The following is a 13,670-nucleotide window of genomic DNA, read 5'->3' as shown; positions in this document are numbered from 1 at the left end:
TGAGATAATAGTGAAGAAGGGGTTGCTCCTATCGAAGAGCTGGAAGATAAAGTCAATGGCACAGTCAATAACAATAAGGTTGTAGGCTTTAATGAGGAATGTTAATTTGAACACAATCAACTGGATTGCAGCTTAGCTGATTATCAACCTTGGACTTGTATGAGGCTGTTGATAGTGCTGGCGGTACAGAGAGGACATTTTTATCCGTAACTGCTATTTTCAGAGGGGGTTTTCAAATAAAATGAGTTTGCCTCTGGGCTGTTTAACTTAAAACTAACAAAAACTAAGAGTGGAATTTCAGGAACTAAACACAAACACAGCGCAGATCTCTGCACAAGATTTATTAAGAAAATGTAAGAAATGCTGTACATACTCTATATAATACAAATTCTGGATAACAAAGAGTAATTTAAGTTAATATAACCAAAGTTGCTGGGCCTTTTGTGTAATGGAAATCCACCCACCATTCCCACTGGAGCCATTTAAAGTCTCCGCTTAAAGCTCCTCCTCATGTTACAGGCAACGCAGCCAGCTCCTCACTCTCTCCTTGATCCCATTCCATCAGCAGCTCTGAGGACATTTCTGTAAACAGATGATCCCAGTCCCAGTTCACATCATCCTGCAGAGCAAAAGTGAGGGCGAAAAGAAGAATTGGAAAGGCAGGGGGAGACAAACCAAGAAAGAGAGCAGGGGGAACGGAGGGAGCAAAGAGAGGAGAATGGGGGAAGGAGAGCAGAGGGTGTTAATGTACACATCATAAATCTTGATTACCTGGGAGACAGAGTGGCAACCTCCCCTGGTGCTCCAGAAACAGCTGGACAGGCCTTCTCTGGGAACTCGCAAGCTATATTTACTAAAAACTCACTCACCTCTTTCACCTCCTGCTCTGGCGCTAAAACCTTAGTGAGGAGCTTCAAGTCAATCTCTCCATCCTGAAGAAAGTGTGCAAAAAAATCACTTAGTTTGCACAAACAGAGGTGATGCTGGTTGCAAAACTAACTGATCCACCTTGAAGAGAGGAGACTTACTAAGGTTTGGAAGGCAGAGTAATACTTCAGATCATTGTCCAGATCTCTGTAGGTCATTACCCGGTTCACCTGGACACTAACAAAGTGATAGGAAGACAAAAGAGAAATAGAGAAACAGGATTCTGATACATTCACTGCTGACACACTTGCATTTTAATCAAAACAACATGACACAGAGAAAAGCACTGCTTTCATGCTACATGCAAAGCAAGTGTCTTAAGGTAAGTTTGAAGTTTGTGCACAATTAAGCTCCAAGACTTCAAGCAAAGACCACAGAGAGCAGGAGATGGTTGCCAAGTGTTAAACGCTTCAAATTGAAACCCAGCTGCTTATCTGTGGGTTGGAATTAAGTGGGGGGGCTCTCAAAGTGGCCGGGGCCTAGCAGTGCATGCCAGTCCTACTTACTGCACATTACACGCTACATTGCCCCTGCAATGAGTTCAATGTGGATATTATCTCGCACAGAGAGCAAGCCCCAGCCTAATAACCTCCACCGCTGTCATAGCCTTGCTACATATTCGACACATGTCGGCGTGTCTCTCACTGCCCTGTAAATCAAAGGCCCCGGTTAGTAAGGACCCTGGTTACAGAGTTGCATAAATCACACCCAACTGTTATTTCTCCATTTCGGGCCGATAAAGCGGGACACTACACGGTGGCACGAGTGGGGGGACAGGTAACATCACAGTCACCAGAGTAGACTACTGATCCAGTGTCATGTGTGCAAACGGAGGTCAACTGTCACACAAGGGTCTGGGCGGACACACGGAGAGTGATGAGAGCAAACTACAAAGAGTTTAAAGAGTTCACTACCTTGGTGGAGCTGCAATTTGCATGGTGAGATCTTCCTCCTGCACTTCGTCAAGGTCTGGAATCACTGGAATATCTACAAACAGAAAAAAATCTGATTTTGAAAAGTGTAAGAAAAGTATAATTTGCCTACTAATACAAAAATTTAAATACAGTAAATCTGCTGTGAATAGCTGCTAGAAGTGTATGTGCTGTGAGAATATGTGTATGTGTGACCATATCCGTGTGGCACTTCCTTGCCTCCCTCCCTTGCTAGCTACATCCTCATAAGAGCTGCCCTGTCACAATAGCCATGCGGCCATGAATATTCAAGAGGCAAGGCGGCAGCTCATCCCGCTGTGAGAGGGGCGCTGGCCAGGAGCTCCCCAGAAAGCACCCCCTGCTACCTTAGCATTTGGGCCCTGTCAGTGCCGCCCACCCCCAGGACCTGCGGTGGCCGGTAGGCCGACCTCCATGTCCACTCTGCCACTCCGACTGGGGCGGCATCCAGCCATGTGCAAGAGTATTTGCTTGCAGGCCCATCTGTGTGGGGTCGGAAGTCACAGTGCGGCCTGGCAGGGGCTGCAGTGCCAGGAGCCGCCAGCCCGCTGCTCAAACAGTGGGAACCCACTTTAATTGGCAAAACGCAACAGGACAGAGGATGGATCCACTCCCAAGAAGGACAGGGCAAACTTTCACAGCATTTTTCAGATGGACATATTAGGGCAGGGAGATGACAGAGGGATAATAAGGGATGGAGATGGATTGGTTGGAAATAAGCCTAATAGTTAGTAATAAATAAAGAGTTGAAATGTATTAAAAGACTTAATTGGTTTAGGGTTTGATCAATGCTCAGATTTATTGTCTAAAGATAACTTTATAGATAAAGAGGATGCAACAATATACAGTGCATTTGTGTGCAATACAGAGTTGTCAGAATTTTTACAGGTGTCCTTGCTTAGGGTGTGATGTCTTTCCAGGATGATATTTTCTTGTGGGGCAACATATCACACATCCTTATTAGCTCTTAGAGTGTTGACAGTAACAGAGAGACACGGAGAGAGAAAGGGGGGAAGCAAGAGAGAGAGGAACAGACAGATAGTGAGAGAAAAAGAGTGAGCAGGACTGCATGAAGAGGGTTGTCAGTAATCTCTAACCACAGTACTGCACCCCGAGGGGAAAGTCAATAGAGGAGCTAAATAGAGGTGAGGAGATGGAAGTCTGCATCTGATGTGAGGAAATATCTTGGCATCTGTGTCACCATTCCTTCAAAATAACCCCTGAAAATAAACTCAAGTTGAAGAAACATCGATCTTTGATGGAAGGAGGGGAAACTATTTTGATTCGGAACATATTTCTCACATGGGTGAAGAATCCTGTAAACAACGTGGTCGCAAGTTAAACCCATCAAGTTTCGCTACATACCAAAACCTCGCCCTGTGCTGATAACTTATTTCTTTCTCTTTTTTAATTAAACCAAATTAAAAATGCCACGCTCGTTTAGCCGCTGACAAGATTCATCTGTGTTTCTGATACCCAAATAAATGCGGGCGCGGGTATTTCATATTCATGAGGCCCCGGTGACACTTTGTCCTCTCATTTACAAAGCACAGCGTTCAGCAGAATCCGTCCCCCCTGGACCCCCAATCAAATTTAATGGTCTTAGTGCAATGACATCAAAAAGCTTTGCCGTCCGGCTCTGCAAACAGCTTCCTGAGTTGTCTGTCTGTCCACACACTCGCTTTTTCATTTCAGCCAGTAATGCACTATTAACACACTTCATGAGAGTTCAATGTGAAGCACGGAGGCATATGTTGTCTATATGCAAAGTCTATTATTAAGTGAAAAAGGGAACAACATTTTTAAATGAGCTTCAAATTCAGTCTATTACTGGAGGTCAAGCGGGGCGTGAAAGCAGCTGCAAACAAGCCGCTGTTTTCTTCTGACGCAAAGGGCAGCTCCATCAAGAGGAGCTGCCTCTCCTCAGCGCGGCACGCATTACCCACACTGACTTCCTTCGCTCAGCTGGACATGTATCAAGGTGGCTTTTGTCTGGCAGCAAGCAGGCCACGCGTATCCTTATTACACGGTCGCGTCCGGCTTCCTCGCTGAAGCATGTAAATATCAAAAGGGGATAATTTGCTGTGAATGTAGACATGCTCCCGGCAGGCACCTGCCAGTCAGCGACATTGGAGAACAGGACACCTCTCCCCATCACTCGGCCTCCTATAATCTTTGCAGGGGTCCAGTCGAATGATTACCCAGGCACAGAATCAGTTTGAAAAGCTTATGGGGCGACAGTCAACACATCAAGACCTGAGAGAAAGACAGCGAGACGCAAAACAGATGAGTGTGTTTGCGATACTGGTGCTATTTTAAGTGACCACCGGGAGGCTGCGGGGGGCAACTGATGGGAGATGGGAGCAGAGGAACGGGCAAGCCTCCTCTCTCTGTGTCTCTCTCTGTACTTGTAGCCAGTGGACATAAGGGATAAGGGTAGGGGACATAATCAAGATCGCAGGGGCTATCTCACTAACCCTCAGCACTGTAATTTCCAATGCCCCTGCCTCCAGCTCTGTATTAAGAGGTCTCCCTCCACAGAGTAATAATCTTTCCGGCGGCATTAACTGCAAGAGAGCCAAACCTCTGGACTCTTCTTCAAACTGGCCATTTTAGCCAGCGCGCCAACAGTGTGTGTTTGTGTATATAAAAATATAAAAGGGTCACATTATAAAACAGCCACTTTAACTTGAAACCCTGCAGTTTATGCCTGCAATTTAATATGATTTATCGTTGCAATCTAGTGACATTTATACTGTGGAATAGTTTATACATTTTTTCATTTATCTAGCAACAGAAAATAAAATACAAGTTAGAATACATTATGGTAGTAAAATACAGTATTGTCGAATTAACATCAGGCCTTTCCCTGTAATAATAACGTGACAGAATTTCCACATATATCAGAATTTGCATGAGAAAATGATGATGACAATGAGTGCCTAATGGTTTATTATTAATAATTATTATTCTGATTATTCACTGAAAGTCCTGTATTTACAAAAATGAAGCTGAGCATTTTTAAAGATTTTTTAAAACATGTTAAAACAGTTTTGTGTTCAAAAATGTCATTGTCTTAGGCACCAAAACCTATAGACGGTTTATTATGTTGACTGAGCAGCACATGCTAAACTAATCTTTACTACATGACCCTACTTCTACAGGCTACTTTGCACTGCAAAATAGAACAATTATCTTCAGCAGTACCTTGCGGAAATACCCAGCCCTCCAACCCCACACTGTTTGTGGTGCACACAGTTGAGGCCTCGGGTCACTCAGTCAAAGCGGCAATGTTACCACTGGATTTGTATTCAACAGCACCTGTCTGCCGCTGTGTGTGTGCATGTGTGTGTGTGTGTGTGTGTGTGTGTGTGTGTGACTAACTGTGTCGCTCCGGGTGGTTAGTGGACAAACCTCAATCCAGCCACATTACTCTCCATCAGCCATGGATCTCACAATATTAAATGAACATATTCACTTGTCATGTTCACCGAAAGGGGCTGTGCTTAATGCCGCACACTCAGTGGTCAAAGGCAGAATGCCGGCACGTGAATCCACGCTGGATCCAAGGAGAAATGTGGTTCGAGCATCAGTGAAAAGCGACGATCTGACTGCCTGCTTATCTGCTCTACTTTCAGAGGATAAATGTGGCGGGGGAGGCACTGGAGGGCTCCTCTGTGCCCGTGAGGAGACACACAGAGTGGGGGATCGCAAGGGTGCTCTTACCTCCTTCATCATCTGATCCTTGGGGAGTTTGTGGTCGGAGGCGTCGGCTGTTGAAACAGGAAGTGTGAGAGAATAAATTATTTAATGCCTTAAAAACCGAGCCCGGCGGTGAGGTCATCATAAGGACTGCGTGAGTCGGCTCCTATAGTTTGCTTTGATCATGGGCCTGTTTTTGTTCTGTTTTTGTGATAGGTAGGGTAAGTGCTCGGTTTCCTACAGTGACAGAGGTGCTGTGAGACACTAGCTGTGCTATCACTTCTAAGTATTACTAAGACAGGAATCGCAGTATAAGGGATTTTTCTGCACAGTATGAGCCTCTGTCTCCCCACAGTCACTCAGGCACCGAGCTCCTGCTGCGATGATGAGTAAAACATACACAGCTACGTCCTCTACCCTCCTCTCCTCCTGGTGTTATCTATTCTAGTCACAGTACAATGTGACGGCGGGTGAGGAGAAAACTACAAAACACCAATAAAAGTGATGGTAACTCAGTCACGCTGTTTTGTTTTTTGTTTTTTTTAATCATGTTAAGTGATTGTTCTTGGAGGGCAAGGATTAGTTGCAACCAAGGACAATCTGAAAGAACAGCACCATCTCCTCTTTACTGCAAAGAGAAGAAACATATAAACTGGCTCCTTTTTATACATGCACACAAAAATGTAACTGTTATTGAACTCGATGAACAACTGCACGAAAAGTAAAATGAAATCAGGATGAGGCGTCTGACTTACTCTTCCAGGTCCTCAGTTGCAGGTCTTCTTGAAGATCTGTGAATCAGCAGAAAGAACAACTTTTAGAAAAACTGAGTAGCACTTATTTGATGACATTCTTTTTCTCCTTCAAAATAACAGTACCTCCCGATAGTCCCTGGCTGTTTTCTTATTCTCGTATTCTTCAGGATTATGTAACTATTTTCAGACTTCCCCTAAAATTACAGGGTTTGACGCTACGCACAAACACTACGTTTTTAGCACACACTGTCGTTTTTAAGAAACGTAACAATCTATCGTTAAAGAAAAATACAAACAACACTTAGTTATACAGGGGGAAAAAAATTAAATATAAATGCAGCTATAAAACAAAACGTTTTGGTTTTTTTTTGCCTTTTTTAATCCGTGGCCTAAAATGTGTTTCAATATAACAAGTATCTATCTTTTTTAATGGTTTAAAATTCTTTTGTTAGCTCTCCTGGTTGAGTAGTGCCCCCTACTGGAACAATTCGTTCAGGGCTGCAACAGTTTTTTCCTTGATGTTATTTTATTTCTATGATCCTTCAAAAACTGAGAGAGAACAGATCCCCAGGATTAACACATTTACATTAAAATAAAACATAAAATATGTATTTATCTGAAACACAAGTATCAAGAGGTTATGTTTACAATGAATCAGTCTTAATGTGGAGACAGCACTGGATAATAAATTAAAGGGTACGTGTCAAAAACACACACGTTAGAATAGCCCCAAACTATATTGTTCTATTTTATTATAAAACGAATCTCGGCTCTGTCTGTCTTTCCTTCAGTTTTTAACTTATTCTTGACAGGACAATTTTGTGAGATGTTTTTTCTTGTTGGGTTTATGGGTTTAAAGATAGATGATGTTCGTATGCTGTACAGATTATAAAACCTTTGGGGCAAATACAATGTGTGATGTGATTTCAGCATTTAATTTCAGGCAAAAACAACTCATCAGCACAAAAAAAATAAATAAATACACAGACATTTTTTTTGTGTGTGTGTTAGAAAAAGTGGAACACGTACTAATTAAGATTATTATATTATTCAAATATAAAATGATAACTTAACATAGTAAGCTGGCCAATCACATTTACTCTGCTTTGTCCACATGCTAAGTCCAGACCAACATTCCTGAAGGTGCTGGAGTTCAACCAGTCAAGGCAGACAGGAGCTGAGGGAGCTTACCTGCCTGCCCTTGGACTGTGTCCTGTCTGGGGGGCGGGGGTGGCGACACTTAAGACACATTACAGACCCCTTGATTAAGACTCATGTAAGGCAAAGCGATAGACATGGTAAAACTGTCTGGAAAAAGTTGTTAGGGATAAAATATATTGTGACAACCTGGTTTCAAAGGTTCATCAATAAACTGACAGATCATTTAGTGTCAATTAGAAGTGATAGATCGACAAATCCTGGGATTTCTGCGCTGGGATTAGTGGGAGGAGGGCGGTGGTGATTGAGCATGAGGGGTGACATTGAAGGGAAAAGTCCTTGCCGGTTCCAGGGGGGACCATTACTTACTTTGTTTCAGAGAGGATCAATGCACGTGCAAACCCCTTTTACACCTCCTGTATTTCAATCACTTTGAGGCTGGGAATCAAGCAGGGTTACGCAAAAGCGGAGAAGCGACACGCTGACCTTCTGTGAGAAAGGAAAGATCTATTGAGTTTGCTGTTTTTCCTGCTTGCACTAGCGGTGCAGTAAACTACGCAAATAAGCACAATTGACTCAGCCTGTTCACTTCAATGCATCTCCTATGCTCTCACCTCCACTGAGACCGACGAAAAGAAGCACAGTGGCAGGTGGAAGAGCAAACTGCTCCACACTACATTAAAATATTGCATGTTCAGTCAGCCGTGCACAATATCGAGATTTGTTATTTGTAGACGAAAGCTTTCGGCAAACACCTCCCATCTGTTCCAAATATTTCATGAATTCTCTATGTTGTGCTCCCTGTGTAAAGAGCAGACTGCGGTGGTATGGGGTGATTAAGTGGCTTGAACCCTTGTGATGAAGTGGCTAGCTGACTAACAGTGCCCTCCTGTGGCTGATGCATTAACCATGTCAATTACCGCCTTGCTCACAGATGAAGACGAATGGAGAGTTGCCTGCTCAGACAGGCTCCCTCTAACCTTGTTGATTCACAGCCTGAGTGCCAAATATGCACTGATAAATAAGCTCATTCAACGGCATGAGAGTTCATTAATAACACATAACGCAAGACCACAGCTCGCAGGCCTCGCTTTCAGCGTTGCCACTGGAGGAGTGGGGGGGGAAAGGTGGAAGATACGTACTTGGCAGAGCCAGACCCGGAGCTTTCTTCTGCCCAGCCGCCCTGCCGCCGGGCTGGTTTAGGAGGAGGACCCTGGAAGAACAAAGAACTTTAATAGAAAACAGCTTGATTGAATGTCGACTCACTCCTGTAGAAAACAGATCCTATTGGAAAGAACTCTAAATGCTACTAGGCTTTACTCATGGAAAATACAGCACAAAAACTTTTTGGAAAGATATAGCTTTAAATTTGGCCGTAACTATCGGGCTTATGGGTCACATCAATACACATTTGATGTAGTTGTGAACTGGGCATATTTTGTGCTTCATCCACAAACAAAAAGCATGTAAAGGCCTGTCTTTGTGAGTTATTAAAGTGTAAACATTCCAGTAGAGGGCCCTATTGCCTACACTAGAAAAATCAAAAGAAGCATGTCATAAAGCTTAGCATTAACCCTCTCTGAGCAGCGGCGCACCGACAAGACAGACAAACCAAGCAACTTTTTTGGGGCCACGTGGAAAAAAAAAAAAAGGGAGAAAAGGGCCCCCAGGTGGTATATTTTGCAATGACAACCATAAACCCTCTTAACCTATGAAGACCCTACAGTGCATGAACAATCCTTCATAATCTCCCCAAGGGGCAATCTTCTATCTATCCAATTTTGCTAGTTTGGACTGGGGAGGGCTAGCACGTGTACGTCCTTGCCTGGGCCCCCGTCCAGAACCTAGGATCACTACTGTCTCTGAGGGTTCAGAACAGCTGGAAAAGCACTCAGCTGATACTTTTGTTTGTTTGCCGAGGCCCGGAGCTACAAGTGTGATGAAACCGATCACACCTACAGAATTTTATGGCGTTGAAAAATGAGTGATATGTTAATAAGACGCACGTTTAAACAGCCCCAGGTTATGTTGAAAGGATTATTATATTCGCTTATTCACTTGCTTCCTACAAGATCGAGATCTCAGAGGATTAATCTAGCAGGCAAGAAAAAAATAAAGGTATGTTTACCTTTTGAACAAAATTACAGTCTAATCATGTTCCCAGTTTTAAAACTACCAAAGAGCCCAGCACAGTAAACTGTATGTCTGGTATGTGCAAGAAGAAAAAAAAAAAAAAAAGATCTGTAAGTGCTGGATTGTTTTGTTTATTAGTTTTTATAACTGTCTATTTGTAGCGTTAGAACATATGGCGCAGAGTGTGGGAACTATGTTTGACCCTGAAATAGATTCAGAGGAAAAAAATGACCCTCTCTCTCTCTCTAATTCTTTGAATCTGAAAATAGTAAAACGCAGTATGCATCTTGGTCCTGAGAGCCGGACCCTGAGATCCACTGAGGCAACTGAATGAATGAATTCCTCGGAGCGCACAAGGGTGGGCACTAGACAAATGAATTAGAGAAAAAAAAAATAATACAGGCACAACATTTCTCATTACTAAATTGGGTCTGCAGAGGACAAAGTGTTCGTGAAGAATTTCTTTCATTTATGATGAAAGAGGAAATAATCTTTCATGGCTGGTTCCTTTACCGAAGCCATTTATAAATCTGAATGTCACCATTAAGCAGGGCAGAGGGAGGGGGAGCCCACTCTCCTCCGCCGTATATTACCATTAATCGCGAGAGCTGAGCCTAAACGAGCTCCCTCAACTTTGTGTAATTAGTAACTGTCTCTTTAATAAGAACAAAAAGGGTTCATATTAATGACAAGTTAGGCTTTCAAAGCAACATTACAACATTCCTTCAACTGATGTGAAACCCCTCTGATGTTTAATGTTTGGTATTTGTAACAATGTTTATGGGAGACATGATAATAAGGTCAAGTGTCTTTGAGTGCTATAAATTCATCCTCTGACAGTTATTTCACTCAACAAAAATGGAGAGGACCATAAGTGTCCTGAGAAACAAAACAAATCTCTGCCTCAGATTCTTCATGACCAAATATGAACCTTGCAGTCGTAGTAAAATAGTTACGGCTGTTAAGGCAATTAGGCCTCAGGATTTCTAATTTAGGATTCTCTGACGGTCTCTGGGGCAGCGAACTTGTGGTGGTCAAACCCAGCGAGCCCATAAAAGCAAATGAGTCTTTGTTTAAAAGGATGTCAGGAATGTGACCAATCAGTTGGGTATTTTAGGATGAAGAGGACATAGTTGATAAAGGAAGACTGTAGAAAAAATAGAAAACACCCAGTCGCACGACACTGCGGAAAAATGTATTGCATGCACAGGAGGTCAGAGAGGGCGCGAGAATACTGGTTCATATATTAGGGAAGCTGGCCTAATTTGGGAACATTACCCTAAAGCAAGAGCATGGCTGGAATGTTTTTGCTTTGGGAATGTTTGGCTGATTTACAGTCGGTCAATCCAGAAGACTGATTCCATAAATGCCAACGATAGTGAAGCAAAGTTATTTTCAACTGTCACTTCTGACAGGATTTCTCTGTATGTTTGGTCCTATATTTGGTCCAAATTTAGACAGATTACAAAGATTACAATGTATTTCAAGGAGCAGTGAGACAACTTTACAATTCTGCCTCGACTTAAAATGATTCATGTAAAATTAACCAGATTAAAGAGAGGATCTATTAAAATTGATGGTAGCGTCATGGGACTGAATCAGACAAAAAAAGGGTGCAATTAAAGTTTAAAAGGGTTGTAGGGTTTGTGTGAAGTAACACTTCAGACACATAATGCAAACACATTAAATCCAACACGCACACAAGGCAATAAATGAAGAGCTGCTACTCTTAACGTTTTACAACACTCACTGTCTATGCTTCAAAACCTGCTGAAGTAGAAAAACAGCAACTCAAATATCATCTCGTCACCTGCATAAATAAGCACTCCGTTAAAACTTTATACCAAGTGTATCAAAATAACTGTGCGTGCTGTAATTTGAGAGGCGGGGGACCTCAACAGGCCTGGGTATCAAATCCAACCTGCTGAACTGAAGCAAACAAGTACTGCAACTCAAGTTTAAAAAGATGACAGTAAATGGTATAAAGTTGACGTTTGGAGTATTAGCATAAGCCATGCAAGTTACTGCTTTTTTCATGCGACCTACCTCATCATCGTCCTGTAATTCATGTATGAGACAAAACCAAAATGCATATTCATGAAGCTTTGCTGTTAAGTGTAATAATAACATGCATCTAACTGTTTGTTATCACACGATCACATACTTCTCCCACTGAAGCAGAGGTGGAGGACTTCCTTGCATGACGAGAATCTTCGAATGATGATTGGTCCGCTGCAAGGCGAGCTCTTCGTCCAGACTTGACAACCTGGAGAGTGCGTAATTTCAACACGAATTTTGAAAGTTAGACACTGGTGTTTGAGGTCGTAGGTAAACACACTCTTTTAGGCAACCAAATGGTATCTGAAAATACAATATGTTAGCATATACCAATCACATTTGGTGATTAGTATGCTATATGATCAAATTACGTACAATTAGTCAGATTTTTTCTTTATATGATCAGAGCAGTAATCACCAAATGTATTTTGCTGTATTTATTAATTAATTAATTTAACATTAAGGACTTTTTTCCCACTTTCAAAATAGGATAGAGCTTATTTTTAAGTGGACCAGGGCTCCAGACATTTTTTTTACTAGGAGCACTGTGTCTCCTCTGAAGCCCATGCTAGACCTTACAACTTAGGTGAAGCGTGGCAAATATCTCAAACCTGAGACACACATTTGAATTTGTCTCTGTGGTGAGTACAACCTACTGCCTTTGCTTACTGGTGCCAATGTAGGGTCAACAAGACAACGCATTTTGCATTTTGGCCAACGAGATAAAGCGAGTAGGGATGCTGATCTTTTACACTGCAGTGTCTAGAGAAATGGTTGGCAAGGCAGGAACAGATAGAAGATGGTGTAACCATTGAGATGCATTTGTCTGCAGTCATTTGGTAATGGTGTGGGACGTCGACACGTTTTAAAATACTGACAACTAGTAGGATGTATTTGTAAATAGCTTTGAAACAGTGATTTATGAAAATAATTTAACTTGCATCAACTACAAAAATAACGATTCAAAGCGGTCGTGTCATAAGAATACCACTCCAACACAGTATAGAAACCTTAATGCCAGACGTCCGATCAGGTCAGAGTGGGCGAACACGACCAAACAAAACACCGAGCTGTGCATGTCGGGAAATTTCTGTTAGCATTGCTAAAAACTTCGTTAACGTTAGCTTGATATTCAGAGATAACCCTTCCCTCTGCCGTCCCTCAAATGCCACACATAATAGTGCGTGTTTGCAAGTAACTGGTGGGTTAAACAGCTATATTATTATCACTTGAACGTGTAACACTGAGGTTAACACTAGCTTGATAGCTAACTAGCTAGTGCTAACCTCGCCGGACCGTTACAATGTGTCTTCAGCTCGTTTTACAGCGCTGAAAGTTATATTTGGCTCTGTCCTTATTACCTTACTTGTGTTATGTACGACGTCAAACAAGTCACTCACATTTTTCACGGCTGGAGTCTCTCCGAGCTGAAAGTTATCGTCCATTTCTCTCCTCCTTGCTATTCATAGGCCAGCTTCTTCCTGGATATCAACAAGCGTCACGTAGCAACGCTCTCCATGGTAACGCCAATCAGGAGGAAAGTGCCTGTCCCGCTAAATCAAGTAAATAAACGACGCAGCACCGATTAAGGATAAAGTATTTCTTAAACACAAGTTTTTATAATGAATGTTGAGCCTACTGTTTCTGACATGACGTTAAAAAACAAACACTGCATCCTACAGCTCACACGCCTTCATAATTTTTTTGCTTTCTTAATTAAATGGGAAACTTGTTTTTCTTCCAAACACAACTAATTAATCCCCATCATATCTTCACTGTGGTGGCCTGTGCAAGTCTGAAAAGTGATAAATTTAACCTGAAGTTCTGTTTATTGTCCGCTAGATGTCATTGTTGTGCATGTTTTACTGCGGAACAGTAGCAGCATGCAGCAGCTGTCTCCGCTCCCCTGTGCGCCTTTAATATCCCTGGCCCCCTATCTTCATCTGATTTTCCTCTAAAATGTTATTTTGAATATGTTGATATTGTC

The 13,670-nt window shown here is 42.3% G+C and overlaps 1 protein-coding gene across 1 annotated transcript; it reads right to left on the bottom strand.

Annotated features, from left to right (window-relative positions):
• Positions 1 to 326: 326 nt before the first annotated feature.
• ift43 (intraflagellar transport 43 homolog (Chlamydomonas)) lies at positions 327 to 13,529 on the bottom strand. The gene is made up of 9 exons (XM_084569469.1): positions 13,084 to 13,529; positions 11,790 to 11,891; positions 8,635 to 8,705; positions 6,335 to 6,370; positions 5,604 to 5,650; positions 1,842 to 1,914; positions 1,029 to 1,104; positions 870 to 932; positions 327 to 619 (listed from the first exon to the last, which is right to left on the bottom strand). The coding sequence occupies exons 1-9, from the start codon at positions 13,126 to 13,128 to the stop codon at positions 509 to 511; spliced, it is 624 nt and encodes a 207-aa protein (XP_084425595.1). The 5' UTR covers positions 13,129 to 13,529; the 3' UTR covers positions 327 to 508.
• Between the last annotated feature and the right edge of the window lie 141 nt (positions 13,530 to 13,670).

The sequence above is a fragment of the Chelon labrosus genome (assembly GCF_963514085.1).
Source record: "Chelon labrosus genome assembly, chromosome: 20".
NCBI lineage: Eukaryota > Metazoa > Chordata > Actinopteri > Mugiliformes > Mugilidae > Chelon > Chelon labrosus.
The sequence above is the reverse complement of the archived record's forward strand: the minus strand, read 5'-3'. Positions and strand labels throughout refer to the sequence as shown.